Source organism: Pyxicephalus adspersus, chromosome 3 (assembly GCF_032062135.1).
Source record: "Pyxicephalus adspersus chromosome 3, UCB_Pads_2.0, whole genome shotgun sequence".
NCBI lineage: Eukaryota > Metazoa > Chordata > Amphibia > Anura > Pyxicephalidae > Pyxicephalus > Pyxicephalus adspersus.
The window spans coordinates 33414975-33439875 of NC_092860.1; the positions used below are offsets into that span (position 1 = coordinate 33414975).

A 24901-nucleotide genomic window follows, 5' to 3' on the forward strand; every position below is an offset into this window, starting at 1 on the left:
ACTTTCGTAAGTTGTATATGAGACTTTTTTGGTAGGCACCTTCAGTGAATAAAACTTTTGAAATATTTAAAAACATTTTATTGTATCCATGTTTCTTAAAATGATAACATCATCTTTACAATGATAGTTAAAATCCCACATATACTCCATCCACTTAGAGGTCAGTACATGATATTTCCACATTATTTTAATGCAAATTGTTGAATGCACAAAGTACCAATAAATCCTTATAAAGTGTTAACATGACCTCAAAAATATATCTCTACGTCTTTCATGGATAAAAACCCCTTCATCGAGACTTTACCGGTGGAGAAAGATAATTTGACAAACTGCAAGCTCCTCAGCCGAAGTTGGCTGTATTACCGGTTATAGGCGACAGGAATCATGGCCAAAAGAGGGTTAAATCCTCATCTCAATTGTTCAGGTGGAGGAATTTAAACCAGATGTCTAAGCATTTATACAGTGTTTCTCCCCAACTACCCTTATATTGAACTTTTCAATCAATTGTTCATAAGTTGTACGTTAGTTATTAGGGAGCAACACAGAATTCATAAAAAAATGGAGTATAGTTTTTTAAGAGTGTTTATGAAGAACCAGTATGTGTATGTATCACTCTGTAAAATACAATAATAGGGGGGGAAAAGAGGAGAAGGTAAAGGAGAGAAAAAAAAAGAGGGGAGATGGACAGAGTATTGTAAGCACAGCTGATGGGGTACTTACCATTTCTGCAGTCGCTGAACCAGGCACCCACCCCTATTTTTTTGCCATATTCTCCAAGTCTTAACACTGTTGGTCCTGTCAAGCTCCTGTGGCAGCCGCAGATGTGTGTAAAGGTGAGGATGTCAACCTTGGACGAGGCACAATTGGTCACACAGCTACTCAGCTGGACCACCAGTCCCATTGCCCCTTTTCACTAGCAGGGGCAAGAACACATGGTAGTTGCTGCTAGCCATGCAAGAAAAGGAATTTATTAAAGGTGTCAAATGATATATATGTGCATGATACATGCCATCCACACATAACCTTACACGCTGTTACAATGATCTTTGATGAGAGATAAAGATGACATGGATTTTCTTCAGATTTATTGCTGGTTACAGACTAAATCATGGAATTTACTTTTTTATTTTTGCCCAAAGTACCATTAACATGTGGCCTGAAGAAATTCTTGGAGGAAGAGTAAGCAAAGCCCACTTTTTCTCCAGCCCCTTTATACTGTGCGCCTAGAAAAATATTTCATTCAGTCAAACGGTGACCTGACCGGCGAGAACTCCGGCCAGGAATTCCCCTCGTCTGTCAATGAGTAACCTGTACCATATAACTAGACAGATTATAACCTGTGAATGTCAAAGGAACCTAAAAAGAAAAAAGAAATTTCTTACTGCACTAATACTTTAAAGTCCTCTAAGTTTCCCTTCTTGGGAGGATGTGTTATTTTTCCCATGTAGCTCTACACTGCATTTTTAAAATCACCAAATTAAGTTGGGATGGGAAAACACCCAAAGAGTGCACATTGGCAAAGGGGCATTGGGATGCTATGCATGGTGATATAAATCACAACAACAAATCAAATCAATCCAATGGGTGTACAAGAAACACTCCATTCTGCAATTATTTTATGTTACAAAGATAATATCTTTGTAAAGTAAGCCTAACATGTTGCTGGGAAATCAGCATTCTTTGCAACATGTTGACCACTATTTTAATTCAGGCTCTGTGCGTTGTTGAAGACGCATCATTGTGCATAGAAAAATAATGAAGATTCTTGAACATCATCAAAGAGCCACAATTTATTTAGCTTTGCCTCGATCTAACTTTTCAGCTTTAGACATGAGCTTGAAACCTCGCTAACCGACAGTTGCTAAATTTTAAAAGCCCATTAATACCTGGATGTACTGGTGCCTTGTGATAAGGCAAAAACCATTCAATTTCAATTGGCTGTCAAAGCTTACGATGAAAAGAAAAAGTTATCTGTTTTTCTGACACAGTGGGCCTGATTTATTAAAGCTCTCCAAGGCTGGAGAGGATACACATTCATCTGTGAATCTAGGTGATCCAGCAAAACTGGAATGGATTTCTTAACATAATTTGTGATTTGTTAGCAAATGTTTTCAATCTTGGACTGGATCCATTCCAGGTTTTTTGGATCACTCAGGTTCACTGATGAAAGAGTATCCTTAGGGGAGCTTTTAATAAATCAGACCTTGTGCGTCACAATATATACTACTGTTTAGCTATGTATTGCTCTGCAGTAAAGATGTGTTGAGGTCCATTGTGATGCAATTTAAAATAAATTGTGCTGCATAGTAGTAAGTGTGCTGCTTTGCATTGCCAAGTTTTTGCACCACAAGTGGGCAAATGGTGCACAACTGGCCAAATTTACAAATGCAATTCTATGCAATGTGTAATTAGGTTCAAGAAATTGTCAGATCAGCAACTGTTAGACCCTATTCACACTATGTATGAAAATATATTTCAAAATAATTCAAATCTGTCCTCTACCCCTGGTTAACAAGTATGTACTGTAGATAATTGTAAAGGAAATCTATGCAGGTCCACTTATGTCTACATGGGCCACTGCAATTAGATTAAAAAAAAGCTGAAAAAGGGTAAAATACAGATATTTTCTAAGTAGCAGACATTTTAAATGCGAATATTTAGATACTTGAATACAATGTTGTACATATTCAAGAAGTGTTTGTTTATTTTTTTGGTACAGCCCAATTTTTAACACATAGCTGTTAGACTAATTTGAGATCAAATCAATTTGTTTTTGGCACATTATTTTACAATTGATAACTGTATATTTCTAGAACACAACCACTCACATTTGAAAGAGTGTCAAACAGTGCTCTCTACAATAAAAAAAAAGTCTCAATACCCTTTTGCTTTCACAGGCATGTTTTAGAAAGAAAAGGAATGGAAGTATAACACATCCGCAAAATTCAAATTCATTAAAATTTGAAAATTGTCTTCAATATTTTAGATTTTCCTTATGTTTTTGGGGTTCCTAATTTTTGTCCCCATCACGTAAGGTTTTCTACAAAATGCAAGGGAATAATATAGAAAAAAATGTTCTGATCACTGGTAAGAATTTATTCAATCTTCATTATTATTCCTTTTAAGTTTTTTTTTGAATAATCTCCTATTTTCAAGGCAAACTTTCAAAATAGAACCAGTTAAAATGAAAAAAGGAAATGGATTTCTATGCATGCACTCAATAGTGGTTTTGCTGTCCTACAAAACTTCTCTTCTTTTATGTTTTTTTTTGGGTCCATAGAGTTACCAAGAAATTTGGTGACCAATTACTTGAACAAATGCCAAAAGGGATTGGCACAGGAATAACAAGACCATAAGGATGCATAGCAGATGAGAGATTTGAACACAAAGTTTGTATTTTTATTGTACCCTTCAATGTTACAAGAGTAGAAAAAAACAGTCATTGCTGTACCAGACCATGGTAAAACCAAAACAAAAAGTTGTTTTTTTTTTTTTTTTTACCTTGGGACCACTGTTAGGTTTATCCACACAAATATAACAGACTTTATGTGGAGCCCAGGACTTGTCCTGATCACCAAGTTTCACTCCTAAATATGCAACATAAACTTTCTTAATGAAAGCAGTGATATTCCTGTTTTACACAAAATAGTTCCCACATATGTAACAAAAACCACCAAGTGAAATGTGAAAATCTCAATTTACTATCTGAGAACACAGCAATTTAGCTCTTGTTCATTTGCCTTGAACACTGTCTTTGCATGCATTTACGCATCCTATTTATTTCTCTCTCAAAACCTGATGGGTTGAAAAAGAAAAATATTCAGTCATTTTGGTTAAAAACATTCTAATTACTTTGTGTGAGTACAGTATGATCAGGCAATAATAAGAAATGGCCAAGTTGAATATTGCATTGGCTAGAAGATCCTGTAATAGTACATCACTGGGAGACATATTGAAGATGTCAGACAGAAGTGTGGATGTTTGAACCTTCTTGGTCCACATGTTCTGAAGGAAAAGTTTCCCTTGCTGGCAGGTGCCACTGGCAGGTTAGAACGATGATACTTAACAAGATGACAAGCTGCACTACAACTCATTTTACTGGAGCCACTCACATGGACAGTTTGCCACACTGTATCATTTACTTCCATGATTTACAATTATCTGTTACTATGTATTGTTCTGCCTGTACTCTGCTTGCTCTACTATCCCCCCCCCCCCCCTGGTTTTTTAACCCCTTCTCTGACTACTCCTACAGCCTCTCTCTTCCCTACCCTTTCACAATGATACACCCTCCTCTTATCCTCATTACCATTCCCACTACCCATAAGTTCTTACCCCTTTCTCTGGCAGTCTATGGAATGGCAGATCTGGTTGTAATACACTAAGCTCCGTCCACAACCTTCTCCTCTCTATATCTCTAAAATTCCTGAAACTTGGCTTTCCTCCTCAGACTCTGCCTCTGCTCTCTCCTATGGAGGCCTGCACTTCACACATACCCCTAGACCTGGCAACAAAGTAGGGGGTGGTGTGGGTCTCATTCTCCCTCCTAACTGTACATACAGAGTCCTTCCTACCCCACCCTCTGTCATTTTCACCTGATTTGAAGTCTATTTTGTCTGCCTTTTCTGACACCTACCTCTCATTTTCACAGTTGTCTACTGCCAATCATTACCGACCTCCCTCAGCCCTGTTACTGTGGATGAAGTCTCCTCTCTTCTCTCATCATCTCCATCTACCTCCTCTCTACTACCCAATCTCCTCTGATCTACTCCGTGCCCATTCCTCCACCCTGGTCCCTGCCCTAACCGAACTATTCAACCTCTCCTTCAACCTCTTCCTTTCTACTGGTATCCACCCCTCAGCTTTCAAACATGCCATAATTCTCCCTATATTGAAGAAAACCTCCACAGTCCCCTCCCTACCCTCTAACTACCGCCCTATCTCCCTTCTCCCATATGTCTCCAAATTTCTTGAACACCTTGTCTATAAAAGACTCACCCATTACCTGAGCACCAACTCTCTCCTTGACCCTCTCCTGTCTGGTTTTAGAGCTGCCCACTCCACTGAAACAGCCCTTACTAAAGTGGCCAATGACGTCAGCCATCTCATCATGGATGTCTGACCGATTCCTGAAACTCAACCTGGATAAAACAGAACTCATCATCATCCCCCCCTCAAATTCCAAATCTCCCCCAGACATACATCTAACTGTTAACAACACTGTTATTCGGCCCTCTCCTCAGGCACGTTGTCTTGGTGTCACCCTCGATTCTGTCCTCTCATTTACCCCATATTCAGAACATTTCCAGGTCCTGTCATTTTCACTTGCGCAACATCTCCAAAATTCACCCCTATCTGTCTCAGATCCCCGTATGTCTAAGTCATCTGTGCCTCCTTCTGGCTCACCCTCCTTACAGTCCCCTGCTGCCAGACCCATCTCTACATCTGGATCCAACTCTCTGCAGACGTCCTGGTCCAGGTCAGGTGATTCTGTCAGCTGTTCACTTGCCTCAGAGAACCAGGGTAATCTGCAGATTCACTCCCTCTGCTGGCAGGCATCTGAATAACACCTGAGACTATCTCATCACCAGCACTCCCTCTGCTGGTGGGATTGGGGTCTGCGGCTCACATATCAACTCCTATCACCTGACATCCCCTTTTTAAGGAAATGACCTGGCAACAGGAAGTTGCCTGGACAAAGAAGTTCCTTGTGGTTCTACTCCCAGGTTTCTACTGCTCCAGTTCCTGCGTTCTGTTCAAGTGTTATCGGTATACTGACCTTTTGCCTGTTTCCTGACTACCCTGGGAGCTGCCTGCCCTGACCCTTTGGCGTGTTTGACTACCCTTTTGGATTACCCACTTGCACTACTTTTTGGTTCCTGCTTGTTAGCAGTCCCTTGCCTTGGTGGGCACAGGGGCCGCAACCTGGAAGTAGCTTGCCGCACCAAACAACCGCACCTCTAGAGGCTCTAGAGAAGACCAAGCTACTGCTTAGACTCTGCGCCCCGTGCACATCTCCACCCACTGGGTCCACCACTTGGCCTTGTGGGGATGTGACACTACCTGTCCCCAGGGACCAACAAACTTCTTATGCATGCCCTTATCGCTCATCTGGACTACTGTAACATCCGTCCTTCTCTTCATTGGCTTCCATTCCACCTTAGAATAAAATTCAAGCTCCTGTGCTTTGCCTTCAAATCCCCCCTCCAACTTTGTCAAATAGGCTCAGATGTACCCTGGTCCCCCTCCACACAGGGGCATAATGAAGCTATCATATAGGTCTTTAGTTCTTTTGCAGCAGCTTATAAAAAGGATATAAAAAGATAATGCATTTCCCAAAAATTCTTCTAAATTGACAAGCTGGCACAGTAAAGGAGGGCTCAACTTTACCTTTGGATGCTTATAGAATAGGAATTGCAGGAATATTAAAATATATGGCTTACCAGAGGCTAATGTGGACTTTACTACTCTGTATTCAACCACCTTTAAAGCCTGACCAAACTTCCTTATTGAAATTTACACATCCCACCAAGCTCTGGGTCTCAGGTTATCTGACCGTAATCAACTGTATCACATCATCTGCAGGGTCCATTTTGTTACTGTCAAGAAGTCCATCATCATAGGAGCCTGGGAACACAGTCCAATCACTACTGACATGTAACAACTGATTTTTCTTTCTATTGTATCCAAAAAGAATCGCTGGATTCAGCATGTTAAAACCTTTAGTGGCCAAGTTGCGAGAGCAAAAGATCACTTTCTGCTGGGGGCTTCCTTTACCAAGTGATAGGGAGGAAGCATGGACATGAAGCCCCTTTTCTGTTCCAAACTGTTTGCATGCTATGTTGGATCCCCTCATCCAGAACCCCACACCAAACTCAAGCTGCTTGAACTGCCCGGAAACTTACCTTGGTTACCTATCCCACATTTGTGGTTGTATGGTTTTCCATTGGAGTTTATGTGATACTTATCCTACAGTGGTTTGGAATTGTTGCCACCCATTTCATGGACTTTCTCATTATCATAATTGGATGTGCAGCTCTGGGACTATGTTTCCTTACTCTTTTTCTTTCTCTCTATTATGTTTCCTAGGTTGGTTCCTTAATAGCCTGTTGCCATATATGTCCTGATGTTTCAATCCCTGAAATCACACATTACCCAATATGGAAAACTCTCCTTCTATTATTTCTTTCAATATCTTTACATTGCTACTTTTCTTTTTTTTTACAAGGATTTAGAGCCATCACTAGTAAATGCTAGGCGTTAATACGAGCATTGGCTGTAAAAGTAGTCTAGACCAGAAAACATGGGTGCGTGGGTGCTCTCGAACAGCTAAACAACTTGTATGGATAAAAAAAAAAAAAAAAGGTAGCTTTTAATAGTACTTTCAAAAATAAAAAATGTTGACTATATACCAAGTCAAATGGTATAATCATATAGATTAAAAAAAGGCCATCCTACAGTATATATTAATAAAAAAAAGCATTCCATTTCATAAGTTGACCTTATAAGCAACAATAGATATGCCATGTTTGTTCTACTGCAATGAGGACAACAGGACTTATTTTTCATATCCAAACAATACAATTGTCCCAACGATGAACACTGGCGAATCCATGGATGACCGTAATGCAAATAAAGGGGAGAGTGCGCAGCGGGGTGCCATTCCGTCATTCTCCCCCCTCTCTCTCCATAAAGCAGAACAGTTCTGTATGTACAGCACTCGTCAATGCATCGTGCAGTCTTTTATCTTTGGAAAGGATTGTGAAAGATTCTTTCCAACGACATTTATTGCATGGGTGTACGTAGCCCTAGTTCTCTACTTGATAATGCTGTGACATTCCCACACTTGTAGTCAAGTAAATATAAAGGCTTCCAAAACTAAAAAATTTTATTCACAAGCCGTGAAGAACCTTTGGAAAGTTTCAGGTGAAGGAAACAAAAACAAACAAAATTAGGTGTAATAAAAATGGAAAGTGATACTTGCATGTTATTAGAGTCTGTCTAATCAAGTGCATTTTTTAAAGCTGTTAACAGACTTTAAAAAGAAAAAAATATTTCTTTAAAGAACATATTTTGTATAAATATAAAAAATAAGTACATTTTTATTAAACCTATTAAAGTAGTTTTTTTAACTAAAACTACATCTTCGTAATGAATTATGAAACCTAAATTAAAACTCCAGTCACAAATGTATTTTCAGTTTTCAGCCTCAGTTGGGAAGGTTACTAAATTGTTACAAAGCCCAAGAAGATGAGGCCACATGGAAAAGTTTACATTTAAGCCACCGAATGAACAGAATAGGAAACTTCGGTCAAACAACTTCAACTTTAAGTTGTAGAGCCAACAGTTCTAGGGAATGCAATAGATAAATCCACTAACGTTTGTGGAATCACTTCCTTGCTGGCCCTGAATGCTGAAGAATTAGGGTATCTAGTGACAGATAAACAATGTTACTGGCCTCACTTACAAGGGAGACATTTCATACAGACTAGCAGGAAGTCGATTTCTGAGACTGGTGACAAATTGCCCATGTGACATGGCCTTAAGATGCAAATACAATTTTTTGTAATTATCAACAGGTTTAAAGTTTTTTGTTTTGTTTTTTTATATAACCTTAAAAATGCATGCATGATAAAAAAGGTTTGCCCTGAGGTGAGAATTTTATTTGAAAAAAAAATATGACGGTTTTGCTATCTGAAGCGTCAGCTGGAAATCCAAAGTCACTCGGCTGCTACAGCTACTCTTCGACGTCGTCGATGAAAAGCTTTTAAATTCCACTTTGTGGGTTCAAGCATGTATGGTCCATTGTAGACAAATAATACAGTCATCTTGTCAGCATAAGTAAGGTTCTGGAGAAGCTATACAGAAAAAAATAGGGATATAGTCAACATATATAATGGAATTTTTAATAAATATTTGCATCATAATCCTAATTTCCACATAAAGTATGTGTCCTCACTTTACAAGCAGAACACTGAAACAAGAACCTTTAATGCTCTACCAGCACTGCATTTGTAAATGAACATCTTCCCAGTGAATTACCCGTGCTAATAGAGTTGTCTGCAGCTGCATACTACAACAGTGTTCTCCCCAGCCTCTTTTCGACAGGTGTACCACCTGGCACTTTTCAGTTACCATTCAGTGATTGGGTGGTTACTAAAGAGTCGGGTCACAATACAGGGGCTGCCACCCGCCTACAATTTCTTCCCAGCCAGCTTAAAACAATTTCTGGGTTAAACACTGTTACAAGAATGCTCATTTGTAGAACTAGGCTGCTACTATCAGCTCCAAGGTCACAGCAAAGGATTAGGAACTGTCCTGTGTGATTCTCAGGCACACGATCCCAAGACTAGCCTATTATATTGATCCCTTTAAAACAAACAGTTTTCCTGCAGCAAAAGCTGTAAAGTTTTCAGTTATACTTTGTGTTATCTGAATAGCAAATATTTACCAGTTTGAACAGTAATCTTGATCTTACTATAACAATTTAGGAAAAGTGATGATGTATCCTAAAAAGAACACACTTTTAGGATGTGTTTTTCAATGGCAACTTTTTAGGGTATTAATATGTATTAATATTTAAGGGTCTTCAGATAATAAAAGGTGACCAAAGCAACTAAATTTACTTTCTTATTCAATGCACTTTTTGTATTTAAGTAAACATTTTCCATATGGCTTTTTTTTTTTACAATAACTTAGATTTCTGCAAAAAGTACCTTCCTGTGCAGATCAAATGTTAAATGATAGGTGGGTAAAGCAAATTACGTTCCTTAAAGTGTGTCCTCATCTAGCTTTATTCATGAATCCCCCGATATGATGTTGTAGACAATGATATTTTGCACCAACCAAGATATTATCAATATCTTTTAAATGAGACATTTTGCAGTGTTTAAATAGAATAATTGAGTTCTCTGGGATCACTAAAAATCCATCTCTGACTACTGTTTTAAAGTTGAACTTCAGGAACAAAAATGGTAATTTATTATATTTCTCAAAAGTCACAAAGAACATCAAATTCATTTTGGGTGCACCAACGCCTTTGCAAACACGATGATTACCTTGTAAACTCATCACTGTACTGCACATAGCCTGTGATGGGACCAGAGCTGTAGGAGAGACCCAGAAACCACACTAAGCTAATATAAGAATATACTACACATTATATTTAGGCAATATTTTCCTATGAAGGTCGGCTTTATCCTATTCAGTTGATTAATAATTTTTTTCAATCCTGTAAATCTCATTTGTACATAACTTCTAGCTACACTGCAAACACCATTAGGATACCTGTTTTATCCACCTACATTTTATATACTCAAGTAAAAAGTCTTGATCCATGAAAAGCACCCTGGCAACCATTAGCTATTTGCATCAGATAATTGCGCATTTTGATAATCCTCCTTATTAAATAGCCACTGAATCAGTTTTAAGTCCAGCAACGCTCTGAGCCCCAGCTGTGAGATAGCCAAGGTTGTTGCAATGTAAACATTCATTTTTTTTATTGCCTTTGTAAGTACTGTAAAAAAAAGCACAGATTCTTCAACCAATCTATCCAAATAGTCTGATTGTTAACTGTTTATGGATCTGAAATATTGTAACAAATTCACTTGTGTCCCTGTGTCTAATTTGCATTTGGTTTGTGATGCACTTTTATGGTGGGACGTTAGATTGTGAGCCCCTTTGAGGAACAGCTAGTCATATGACTATGGTCTTTGTGAAGCGCTGTGTAATGCTGACGATATAATAATACTATTTAATAATAATATACTTTCCTGTTCCTGGTTAAAAAAAAAATGTCATCAGGCTGGCCCTTTTAGACTGCATTTATAAAGGCAGATTGCATTAGTAACACTTTCAACTAACAAGTGACCTGAATCCACATTAGATTTTATATTAATAAACTGAAAACCTTTGGAGCAACACATTTTAGCATAGCAACTGGTCTTTATGCCTCTGGGATACATCTGACCTTTTTAGCAATTTTGCCATGTGTGTGATATCTCACATGCACCTTCTGTAAATCCGCTATGAGTTTTAATTGTGTCTGACCAGTTACTGCATTTCTAGTATTAATTCTTTTGCTCAGGGTAAGGTTGACTTCCTTGATTTATTCATTTTTCTTGCACATTAATGGATCCTGATCCAAGCAAAATTCTGTCATAAATGATATTATCAGTATCAGTAAATTAATAGTCTCCTGCTTGTAGTTCCCTAGCTGTTCCTAAGGTGTTTTTTTCACTACTTAAACCAGGGGTGTCAAACTCAAATACAAAGAGGGCCAGAATGAAAAACTTAGACAAAGTTGGGGGCCAAACTTGAAGTTTATTGAAAAAATTTAGGAAGTTTTTTCTTCTCATTAGATAAAAAACCTTTTTCATATGGAAACAAAGAGATTTTGCTTAACATTCAATCTGGAACAAGCTTATAATAGAGAAATAGCAACGCTACTACAATTCCCTGCGTCTATAAAACAGTCCAATGCGGGGCTACACATAGGCAGAGAGGCTGATGGTCTATAGACGCGAGTGATGCCAGGAATTGTAGTAGCAGCGCTATTTCGAAGCAGCAGCAGGCCAGCTGCAAATCATATTTAAAATTCGGGCCCCGGGCTAGAGTTTGACACTCCTGACTTACGCTAAAAGCTATTCAGAACAGGCAGTGGTCCAACTAGCCTCAGGTATGCGAGTAGCATTGTTGACCATTTGTATCAAGTGCGATGGAACATGATGGGGGAAGCGGGCTACAGACACTTTTTACTTTAAAAGATACAAAAGTGGTCTCTGTCTCTTTCTTTTGTCTTTTTTAATGTAAGGCAATTGTCACCCCAAGAAGTTGATTAACTAAGCAAAGATAGACAGTAGGGGGTTTAAGGCTCGATTCTTCAAAAAATAATTATGTATTTACTCAAATAATTCATAACATAAATAATTCATAACATAATTACATGTTCGTTCATGTTAAACATCACCAAGCCCACTGTCTCATCACGGGATTGGAGTGTCCAATACTATACATTGAACAACTATAGTTGTTTAGTAACCCCATTGAGTAATAACCACTGACGCGTTTCGCCTAGGTTGGCTTCCTCAGGGGTATATTTGGGACTATATGGTCTATATAGATTATATCAAACAGATAACATATTATTTACATTACATCAAAATCACATATTGCACATCTATTCAGGTAAGTAAACAGCTTGTTTCTAAGGGGTAATCCTAATGTCTACCAAAAAAAGCAGATCTTTATAATGCATAATATAAACCCTATTGTCCTATATTATGGTAATCTTGTTTATATATGATTGTATCAGATGGTATGGAGAGCTGGTATATTAAACTTTAAATGGATTAGTGAATATATCTACAGGGGTTACAATAAATGTCAATAAAAAATTGTCACAAATGGGCTTGGGGATGTATATACGATGATGTTTAAACACTAACAAACATGTAATACGGAATTAGTAGAGAGGTAAAAACAAAATTTCATAGTTACTGGAGGCCTAAAGCACCAAGGTAGGGAACTGTGAATCTGGACAGAGACACCAGTAATTTTAAAGAGAGGCAGCAGGGACAGGGCAGAAACTAAGGGGAGAAAAACTCCCCTTAGTTTCTGCCCTGTCCCTACTCCCCTTATTACACGCTCTACTAAAATACAGAATGACCATGTTTCCACAAGGATCAAGCGCTGTTCTCAAATTCTAGGGATTCATTTTAAGTACAACAATGTTTTTCAACAATACTCAAAAAGCTTGCAAATGACAGTTAACATTGGAACTGAACAGATCTATTCATTCTCTTTCATTTGACAGGCGGTAACATTGTACTTTTTATGCATAGGAGTATGGGAACACACATTGCTGCCAATTTCTTATCCAGGAATGTCCTGAGCCTATTAAAGGGCATTTGCAAACACCTCCAAAAAACAGGTGTTTCTGCCTGAAAACGATCCTGGATGCCTAGCTGTACGTGTCCAAAAGTGGTAAATACCAGAGTTTTTACTGCAGGTCTGAACATAGCCTAACAGTTGTGTTTGTGGTCTACTTCTAATGCTTAATAGTAGAACTTAAAAAAAAAAAAAAGCCTGATAGACTGACAACCCACACTTCTGAGCAAAATCAGCTTGCATATATTCTGGGATGTTCAATTCATATGTTTTTTTGTCTTTCTAATTTTTTAACTTCTAGGAATCAAGGTAACTACACAAGCATTTAAATCAATACATGTAAAGAATAGGTTCAATATATCAGTTTGAGAATTAGCAAATCAAATGTATTAAATACTTTCAGGGAATGAGGATTGACTTGATAATATTGTCAAATCACCTGTTCTGCAGCAAAGCACAACTGAGACATATTCAAGCTCAACAGATAAGCTAACAAGGCAGATATATATTCAGGAAAATTGTGATTAACTGCTGTACCCTATATGATGATTTACTGACTTTTTCATTTCAAGTTAGCAGTATAATAAAGTGTTTTATTAAGTACTCATTGCTCTGCAGCATCAAAGACACAAATGTTTCACTTGACCTTTGAAAGCAGTGTAAAGTACATTTTAAAGGCAGCTCTGCCACAAGCAACTTTCAGGAAGGACAGAGCGACCACAGCTTTGCCATAGGATGTACCTTGCTTTTTCTGATAGCTTGGGATCAGCCTTTCAGTCACAAGTTTGTTTTCTAAAATCATTATTTCCTGTCAATCTGTCTTCCACTAAAAGATTTAAAAAATACATGCTGTGCCCCTAAAAAAACTATTCACACTAGGGCCACTCCAATGGACCAAGAGCCAGTGCATCCTCAACCTAGGTAATTTAAAATGAAAACCAGGCTCCCTAATCCTCATTCATTTAATATTAAAATGTTTTTCAGATCACCTTAAGGGTAAGATTTCCTCTGTAGCTACCATAAGCAGGAGACTAGGTGAAATAAAGCTGGTCTCTAAGAATGTATACAAGTAACATTATTTTTGTCAATCTAAGTTCATGAATTTGATTTTTTTTTACCACCCCCCACGGTCTCTTATACAGAAGCACTAAAACTGGAAAAGGATGGGGCAACATTTGAAGTCCATTAGGTGAGCTGCATGCACATATGAAGAGAAGAACAAGCTGAAAACAAAAGGATAGCAGGGCAAATAGATGATCAGATCATTCTCTTGCTGCTTCTTATTATCCAATCCACAGGCTAATGCAGGAAATTACAGCAACCTGTTCCTTAATTGTTACAGCCAAAATTGGCCTGTGAATGTCTCAGAGCTGGAAGGACTGAAATTGAAAGATCTTCCTTATATGTATGTTATTTGTGCATTTTAATTATAATAAAAGGGAACTAATGTGTTTTGAATGTGTATTTTTGCCACAGACCGCGTGATCTAGGCTGTGGAACAAGTAACAAAAAAACACAAATATTTACCTGAATTTTATGTAATTTTGGTAATACTAATGTGTTGTACTGTACATAAATTTAGGTCAATGCCTAATTATATATATGCATCACTATCCGCAAGAAAATAAAAAAGGAAAACCACATGGGCATCAATAGGGAAATATTTAAAAAAATAACTGGTATGTTTACAATAGAAAACAACACAGCTAAGACCCTCAATCTTTTCAACAATAAAATCAATGTGCAAATATGTTCCAGAAAACCCAATGAAGGTGTGAACATGAATTGGGAATGAAGGTGTGTGTCTATCCATATGAACTATAGAGAATATATTAGGTATGATTCACCTGAATGCTGTGCAGTACAGAATAATAGATATTCAGTAAACAGGGTAATCCCAGGTTGCAGCAAGCCCCAGGAGCATAGTAAGTTATGTACACAAATGGTACATCTGCCTTCCTAAATGATAAACAAAGAAGATCAGAGAGCACAATACTGGCAGAACACAGGCCTACCCTAGGTGACTGCATACCGTTTAAGCTTCATTTTTCAGGAGGCAAGCCCTACGTTTACTGAAATGTACATCACACAGGACTGAAGACCTTCCAAAACATCACTGTTTCTATGTGATTTGCTCTTTAATAAATATAGGGTTTATAACTCTGCAGTTGGATCTGGTTCCTTGTCATTTTATTTTCTATGATGTATGGTCACCTGGGAGTAGACCTGATTTTAAGCAAGCCTGTTTTCCTTGATCTTTGTTTTAAATGCAGCTGGAGTCTTGCTCTTATATTTATGACCTGCATGTTACTTTTTTAATCAGCAAAAACCCTTACATGATTTCAGAACAAGCTTGGTCCCCTACTGCCAAGGGATTGGTAATGTATTTCTTCTCAACTCATTACACAATGTTATTTTTTTGCATTTGTTCTTACATTTTGTTTTACTCTTTCATTAGGTTGGTAAGGAAAGGTGGTGTAATGTTAAAACTGCAATCTAATGATTCATTTCTGTTCAAGATAAACAAATAGGAGTTAGGACTTGATCACAACAAGGTCAATGTGGTTGTGCTGAGATTGCTATGCATTATACCACAATGGCTGACCAGCTGCACTGCTGATGCTAACCACATCTATAACACTGAACAAGATACAATACAGACTAAACAAAATACATACAGCAGTCCATTAGAAAAACTTACCTCAGACATTAGTGTCTATGCAATACCTAATGTCCTTGCGTATGGCACACTATACACATTGCATTAAACTGCCCGCTTTGCATAAAGTATGAATAAGACTTTACTAACCACAGAAAAACCCATATTTTACCATCATAAGAATTACCCTTGACACATTACATCATTATTGCTTAAGACTGTGGAAGTGATTTCTAAAGCAGACCTGTCAGAATAGAACTGCCACAGGTATTTAGAGTCTAAACGGCCTAAAACAATTATGTTTATATCAAGCTGCACTATGATCAGCGACCAAGAAAAAATAACATGGATGTATAGAAAGTATATATACCTTCATATGCAAGTCAGTGCTGGCTGTTAACATATTTTCCTGACTTCATTTAAATAAACCATGGGACTTCTACTGTGTTCTGACAGAAAAGAACCATATAAAAAGCTTTTGAAAGTTTTAAACTGTGTGCAAACATTGTGTCCAGACACTGGGCCTGATTTATGAAAGCTCTCCAAGGCTGGGGAGGATACACGTTCCATCAGTGAAGTAATTTGCTATTTTCTAGCAAATAGATTTGAATATCAGATCCATTCCAGGTTTGCTGGATCACGTAGATCTGAGTCCAGACACATTTTTGCCTCAACTGTGTGTAAGTTACCTAACTGGCTGCACTCAATCACAAATGTGTCAGAATTACCTGTTTGAGATTATGGACATTGAATGACTATAGATATTGTGTACAAACATGTTGCGTTTACCTTTGGTGTGATAAAGAAATACTGAGAAGTATTGTTTTTGCAGGCTGTTCTAACTACCATTTCAAACACTCTTCTTTCATTTACAGGATCCATGCCCTTGAAAAATATAAGGAAATATATGTTAGAAAAAAAAAACATTTTTGTACAACTTTTGTATTAGGGCATTCACATTTTTGTAACTATTGCATTACCTGGTTTATTTCATCCACCACTCGGAAAGGGCACTTGTTAAGTTCCTGAAGAGCCATGAGGTACAGCATTGTGGACACACTCCTCTCTCCTCCACTCTGGTGATGTGGGTTCAACTCATGAAGCTGTGTGCTGCTTCTAAACTTTACACGGATCCTTATACCATACTTATCGTAATCTTCCTATAGGGAAACAGCATTTAAAAAACAGATGTTAACTTTATGGCAATGTTGATGCAAAATATAATATCACACATCGTTTATTAACCAATATAGTAAGAGACCCTTTTTCAAACAAATAGTACAGCGCATACAAAATCCCAAATCAGCAGTAATGGTATGGAGAATATTTTCTTGGAACATTTTAGGCCTATTAGTACGAACTGAGCATCATTTAAATGCCACAACCTGGCTGCTGACCATGTTCATCCCTTTCTGACTGTAGTGTACCCATCTACTGAATCCTATGCCCAGCTGAATAATGCGCCATGTCAGAAAACTCAAAGCATTTGAATTTTTTTGTTACACATAACAATGAGTTCACTGTACCCAGATGGCCTCTTTGGTCTCCAGTGTGGGTGTGTGGTTGAAATGGAAATTTGTTTCATGAATGTCTACTTGACAAATCTGCAACAACTGTGTGATGCCATTATGTCAATATGGACCCAAAAACCCAGGGGAATATTTCCATAACTTGATGAATATATGACTAAGGCAAATCGGGGTCCTACCCACTACTAGCAAGGTGTATCTAAGTGGTCAGTGAGTGTCTATCAACAAGAATAAAGGTAATAATGAAAAGTCAATCTTAACTGCTTCATGTGGGGTCTCAATTGTTTAGGATATTCAATGTCTCAATGCATAGTTCATCCAGATGAAAGATAAACATCAAGGTTCAGCACCTTTTTTGCGCTTTTTCCATACAAATATAAAAACTTCCAAACTTTAATGTACACATGTAAAAAAATCAATAAAAGGTATTATGAGCTACCAAGAAAAGGGCTTTCACTGTTGTTATTTTTAATACCCATGAACTAAATCTCTGTATTTACAAACATGCTGCAATTCCAGAATTAAAATTACTTTCTTAATTATTACAATTAGAGAATGCTCGTACAAACAAAACCACCTTTTTTTTTTTTTTTTTTTTTTTTATTTTAATACTAGCCAAAAGCGTTACCTCATTTTCAGTGTGAAGATCAACTTCACCTACACACTGCATGGAACTGAAAAAGCTGCTGAACTGTTCATTAATTTTCTCCACCAGGTGCTTCAAGGGTGTGAGCCAGTCTTGTTTTACCTGTAAGAAAATATGCCAGTAGGTCACAAAACTAAATACCTTCCAGGGAATAGGATTATAAAAGTTTTCAGAGAGTCACAAATGTGTTAATGCATATATTTGTGTGTGCTGCAGACTTTAATTAAGTCTATTAGTCTGAAATAAATAAGGAACTATTAGGGAATTAGTAAGTGTAACTATGGATAACCCCCCTACACCCTCCTGTGTGCACCTCTCTGCAGACATCAATCTTTGATTAATATAGGTTGCAGAAGGGCATGATGCATATCAAAACAAGTTAGACCAGAAACACTCACACCCACCTGTAATATTATAATTGAATACTTGCTGGAAGGTTACCAGAGTAAAATATAGCAAATTGAGAAAGTGAGTGACCTAACAATGATGTCATGTAGTGCAGATAAAGGTGGACACATTGGAAACAATTCATCTTGCCAAACCTATTATGGCATTAGTTGAATCCCACAGGGATTTCAATGTAGTGGCTGCATTTGATATCTTTTAGGATACTTTCTTTTTACTTTCATCTGGTACTCTCAAACATTGTACTTTTAACAATTGCTGTTTTGTTTGTTTTGGTTGCTTTTTTTGTGGAGTGACTGTCAAGATGAAAAAATCTCAGAAGTCCCAAGTTATTGGCCCAAAGCAACAATAAGATCTGATTCCAAATCTTATTGTTGCTTTGTAGCTACATGTAGTTCTCCACTGTACAGCCATGAATGTTTTTTTAAAACAAAAAGGCTAGACATGTCTGTCTTTGTTAATTAACGGTAGAGTAATAGGAATAGTAGTTTGCAAAAGAAAGAAAGATGTTTTTTTTTTTGCAAATTATAAATGTGTTCTAGTATTTATTGTGTTGAGCATATATAGAGCATAAAATAGATTACATATAGGTTCTGTCTCAAATCACCATTACTTCATGGGGATTTTAGGGACTTAGTGCTAAATAAAATTCAACTGACTATTGTCATTGATAAATCACAATAGAGAGTTAACACAGTTCGTTTCAAATGGTCCCAAATTAGAAGGTTTAGAGGGACTGAATACTAACAGTAGATGACAGTCTTTTAAAAGACCAACATTCAATAATATTGTACACAATATGGTCTCAGATCATGACGCATTTCGCCATTGGGCTTCCTTAGGGGTAACAAAGACCATGACAATAATATTCACTTAGACTCTAGATGGTACACACAGGTAGTGTTCCCTTTGTAGAAATATTGTATGACAACATTGTCCCCTTATTGTCAGGAGGGTTTGACTTAGAACTGATCATTTATATTAGGGGCAGCAGCATTGATGGTGGGATATTTGTAATAAATTAGTATACAGGTAGGGGATCTAATAAATAAAAATGAATGATAAGTAAATGTTGTGATCATATAGTATGAAGTTATGAAAAAGTGAGACCTGATATTGCAGTTCTGATAAATATAACTATTTTTTGTGCTTGCTAAAAAAAAGTTCTTTGCTTAAGAAAGACAGTAAAAGCAGCCACAATGGCAAGTAAATTGCAAAATATTACAATTTGGGGTTTGGGTACACCTGATAACTAAAGAATAGTGTTTAAAAAAATGGATTTTGCTTTACATATGCAAAATAAATAAATGCAAATTTTTTGAGAAAGCATTTTAAACTTCTGCAACCAGCTCTACAAACCAGTCAAAGTAGAATTCATAGTTTTAGTTTTGTATGGGTACAAAAATATAAAATTATTTCAAGCCTACAAAAAAGTCCATGCATGTAATTTCTATTCTTTCAATAAAACAATTATAAATAATAAGATAGTTAGGTCTAATTTTTGTGTATTGTTCAATATTCATCATCAAGTCATCAAGTGTGCTCCACCCACCAATGAGGGCAGAATATTCAGCTGAGGAACATTATACTACCACCAAGATAAAAATGCACCCAGTTTTTTCATTGCCATACTGTAAGTCCCAAGTTGAAAGCTCAGAAAGATTTAGTAACTTAACTTTACAGAAATACCTTGGCTAGGTAGTGTTGTTTATCAAATATTTACCAACGTATATAACAAAATCATGTTTTTAATATTGTTGGAAACATTGTGCACCTTCAAATTGGCAATATATTGTTTGTGCCTCTTCCATTCTACTGATTTGGAGGTAGAAAGAAAATTGCAACAAATACCATTAAAAAACTTACTTTACTCATAGTAAAGATTAGGTAGTACTAAACAGAAAGACTATAGCTTTCCTAACTTAAAATCTGTAAATTTGCATTGCTAAACATTGCTAAATCCAAAGCATATCTACTTTTAAAGTATGAATATTTTTTGCCTAAACTGCCAAGTAATTGCTGAAATACTATGAATGATAGTGGTGTAAATAAATAGATTCTACCTTTGAAATTTTTTGCCTATAGTCCTCCAGCTCTTTTTTCTTTTGGTTAAGCTCCACAGTCTTGGATTCTATTTCTCGAGTTCGTCTTGCATAGTCTTCCACAACCTTTTGAAAAGAAGAATTAAAAATAAATCAGACAAGGACTCCTAAACAGAAGAAAGCATTAAGTTACGTTTCACAACACATTGCTTACAGTGTTTATGGTCTGTGTTTTAGAACTAAATGCAAGATGAAATGACACATGGCAACGCAAACAACAGTTGCCAGGTTAAGCACAGTATTTTTTGGTGCAAGGGAACATTATGTTCTGTTCTTTCTTAAAGACTCTACTTAAAATTCTAATAGATTCAAATTCTGGCATTTCAAACATATTGTTCCTGCTGCCTAGCTTATTATTACTGAGCTTTAATACAGCGTGGGAGGGTTAAGTACTATCAGAAAAACTAGACAACATACAGAAGCATTTAAGCCCATGAAGCAAGAGACTCTGGACTGTTCTTCATTTAGTGAGGCATCTATTTCATCCAGAGTATTCGGAAGAGACTGGAAGGCCTAAAAAAGAAGAAAAGAACTCTTATTTAGTATGAAATAATCATTACATTTGCAGGCTGAGGAGCGATAACATCATGTGCAAATCGAACAATGTTCCACACAAACTGAAGAAAGCATGCTGCCAGTTTTCAATGAGGGGAAAAAGTTCTCTAAATGGAAACGATAAATGGCTTTTACTCCAATGGACATTTAAAATCACAGAAGTGGAACAACCCAGGTTTCTGTACAATCAAACTCTCCCACTTGAACTATCCAAATGTCTTTATAGTAATAACAAAGACCTAGGAAGGTATATTTTTTTTTACCATATGTTCAATATACATGCAAACAGGTAAGAATTTACATTTACGATCTTGTTGCAGAAAGGCAAAGATTGTTAACAAGAGCATTAAACATGACCACTACTTATTGTTTCTTTGCCTCAGCAGAAGCTTGTTAGAAAGAGAATGTAGTTTTCTTAATAGTAATAGTAAAAGCAAGTACCCAATATGCATGACAACATGAATTGCCATTAGGTGTACAACACCCTCCTCAATAAGGGATTCAAACACACTGGTTATATGACTAAAGCTTTAGGTGGACCTATACACAAAAAAGTGAAGATTGGTTCTATTTGATGGAATAGAGATTTTACTCCAGGGGTATCAAAGAAAAAAAGTATATGGTTGCTTGTATCCCTCCTGACAACAATCAGAGCACTTCCTGTAATGTGTCTGTGCCTGGACCATTCCAGTGTGTAGCTGTAAATAATTTGTGTACTGCTGTCTCTGACTACTAGATTCAGAAGACTTGAAACAAGCCTAGATATTGTCACTTTGTGCTGCTAACGGTTCTTCATTGGTTGAAGAGGAAACTGGACCTGAAGATATGAAGTAGAAGAATCCCATGTTTTTTTCTTAATTGTGAAGCTTGATCTGTGCTTTCTCTACTATATCTGCTGCTTTTTGATTAATACCCTACCAGTCTTCAGATAACAAATTACCCGAAGCCAGCTTTGGTTAAAAGAAACCAAAAATGAAAAATCTCAACATGGACCAGACGTGGCAAGTAAGTAGAAGGGAAAAATCAGCTGCAGACTTGTCCTTTGCCCTCACATTACCTCCTTTGGTAAACAAAGCACAATCTTGGCAGGAAGACACTGTTTGCGTCACTTAAACCTGTTTTATTGTTATACAGTCTTACTGCTCTACTACCCTTTTGACCTCTTCAATGGCTAGACAGATAAAAAATATAAATATTTTTATGGTGATTTATAAGCAGAAAAATAAAATGAGACTGGAAACAACCAGTTACTTTAATGCAGGATCAATATCAGACTTCATACCAGACTATGACTGCCACCATCCTTCATAAACAAATAACTGATTAATATTATTGAATAGACTACCATAACGTGAATGGTCTGCAATCTAAGTACATAGTTTAAAGTATATGTTAAAATAGTTGATCACTAGGAGTCCTTCACATTTGTAGTGTAATTCATTTTTACATATTGCAAACCCCAAACATTTACATATTCTTGTAGAGAGTTTTTTTTTTCTTTTTTTTTCTGTTTTGTAAAAGTGTATTGAATGTACACGATACATGATAACTAAGGCTTCCTCAGGGGTATTTTAACTTGTGTCACCTCCTATTGAATGAAAGATTCATACAGAACATCTTTTCAACTTTTAGCAAGGTAGTTCTCAACCCCTTTTTCCCTTGGGTTGAACCAGTTTAGGATTTTACCTATTCAACCATGGGACATTACCCTGCCCTACCTCCCAAGCATTATATTAGCCCTGTAAAAGCCTACATTGGGCAAAACGCGTTGGGTAACATTACCAAACGTCTGCGATTACCAAGTATGGATATGCTTTATATAGACTTGAGGAGCGATTAATGTTCTGTAAACTACTTGCTGGTCAAGTTATAAGCGTCACTACATGGCTTCAATTATCGTGTATCATGTAAACAATTTTGATACTAATCGTGATAATCGTCAGTAAATACACTTTTGCAAGCCTTTAAAAAAACCTCGGTTTTCTCATCTCCCTGCAAGAATATAGATATATAGTTGTATACAAATGAATGTTAAACTTGCAAAAAAAGATGTACAATCCAGTTCAGACAGTGTGAGAATCTAGGCAACCCTGCTGTCTAGCTTGGAACCTCCCTGTTCTCCAATATTTATTAATACATTTATTGTTTTTATCTAAGTAGAATGTGTATTATCACAGGAAATGAAAATGACATGCTAAGCACTGGTTCATGCATTGTCCTCCAAGCAATAAATTATGCTATGGTTACTGTTGAATCTTCTATCAGGAGACTATTATCATATGCCAAAACTATATTGCTGCTTGCTTTTTTTACAATTTGGGTTTACAAAATGTATTCGGTTTGTCTTCAGTATACAGCTTCATTTCATTTTATGTCTGCCACTTTTTACTACTGCAATATACAATTGCGTAAGGACTAAATGCAACTATTTTTTAAACTCCCAATGGTGGGCTTCAGGAAAAGAAAGAGAGAGAGTGCTTTACATGAATATTTAAACTAATAAAATATTGATGAACTATTTAAAAAAGAACAATGAAAATCAAATGTCTGCTCTAGTAACAAACCGAAAGCAGGGTAAAGTTCTTTTTAAGCCAAATGTGGTTTATACATACCCCCTAAACTAACATTTTCCTAAAAAAAAGTGTTAACTTAATAGGAACTGCTACAAATTCTAATTAGCACTGGTTATCAATTTTATTGTGTATTACAAGCCTGTGTTGATGGTAATGGTAAGATACTTCTTTAATAACGCCTAGCCTGCTAACTTTGTCTTAGTGCTCATTAATGCTTCTATTGTTTTACTGAACAGTTTTCAGCTTTTCCTCTGGAAAACAGCCCTATGCAGACGGAAGCTCTTACACTGCCTTCTATGCTCCCATAGTATGGATACAGATATTATGATAAGGTCCTGATGCCATCTTGCATGCTACTATGGCTAAGGACAATATTTCTCAACCAAAAAAAAAAAAAGGGTGTTGTGGAACCCTAGGGTTCCTCTAGAGGTTGTTAGGGGTTCCTTGAGTAATGAGCAATTTGTGCCTCTTAGGTCAGTTTGGGTGAGGCAAATGATTTGAGAATGATGAGCAACATACTTTTCACTGCCCGGCAATGAAAGAGACATTCTTCCTACTGACCACCACACCAATATATCGTGAGCTGTGGATATAGTAATTATAGCAGGGGTTCCCTGAAGACATGAACATTATTTCAAGGGGCCCCCTCATGTTTAAAAAGTCAGGGAAGGTTGGCCTAGGATGGAAAAATGAAACTCCCTACCCTATATAATAAATTTAAAAAAAATTAAATGGAAAAAAGTTATTGTCATAAGTAAGAAGCATGTTTGAGCATGGGATTGCTTGGCCAATGCTTGGTCAAGTGGGATGATGACTTACCAGAAAAGACAAGTAAGCTAAACTTTAAAAAGCTAAACTTCAAAAACCCATAGGGCTTATAATACAATCCTAAAATTCTGAAAATTCTAATAGCAAATGTGTAGAATTTAAAAACGTTATCTGTATAGACACTTTAGCTGGAGGTTTGAGGACAGAAGCTGCCTGAGCTCACACACTGTACTATGTTAAGTTTTAAATCATTCATTAGAACAATGCAAAAAATATTGAAGCAAATTATCATTCATGGCCATATAAGACCTAATGGCAACTACCAATAGTTCGGATATCACTTTCTATAAATGGATTTTTTTGTGACCATCTCGATATCATTCTTTATGTAGCAGGTAAACATCTTAGTGGAAATAGGATAGTGGTGGTTCCCACCTCCAAACTTTCTTAAGGTGGGGCAAATATCTGCCTGACCCACTGCTTAAATGCAAGGTGCAGTTACCTTGCATTACATTGTCCAGGTCCCCTTCGCAAATCACTTACACGAAATATACCTCACAAGAGAAAAAAAACACTTTTCCCAACTAGCAACTAGTCTTGGATTAGGTCACTAACCTTCATCAGTTGGGATCTCACAAGAAGATGTTACTGGAAAGGACTGGAGAGTCGCGATATTTCACCTGCTCTGCTTTTCACAAGACTTTACTCAGGATAGAAGCATCTTGCCCCATTGTAAGATTGGGGCTAGCAAAAAAAAAAAGTCTATCCTTTTCTTT

The 24901-nt window shown here is 36.9% G+C and overlaps 1 protein-coding gene across 2 annotated transcripts in view; it reads right to left on the reverse strand.

The window, feature by feature from the left end:
• Positions 1–7870: 7870 nt before the first annotated feature.
• Positions 7871–24901, reverse strand: part of SMC5 (structural maintenance of chromosomes 5) — a 50465-nt gene continuing 33434 nt past the window's right edge. For both annotated transcript variants that reach the window (XM_072404167.1, XM_072404166.1), the window contains 6 exons: positions 20647–20742; positions 20191–20295; positions 17705–17824; positions 16528–16707; positions 16337–16432; positions 7871–8858 (listed from right to left, as the gene is read on the reverse strand). In XM_072404167.1, coding sequence (XP_072260268.1) covers positions 8721–8858; positions 16337–16432; positions 16528–16707; positions 17705–17824; positions 20191–20295; positions 20647–20742 — 735 coding nt within the window. In that variant the 3' untranslated portion in view covers positions 7871–8720. The remainder of the gene's footprint in view (positions 8859–16336; positions 16433–16527; positions 16708–17704; positions 17825–20190; positions 20296–20646; positions 20743–24901) is intronic.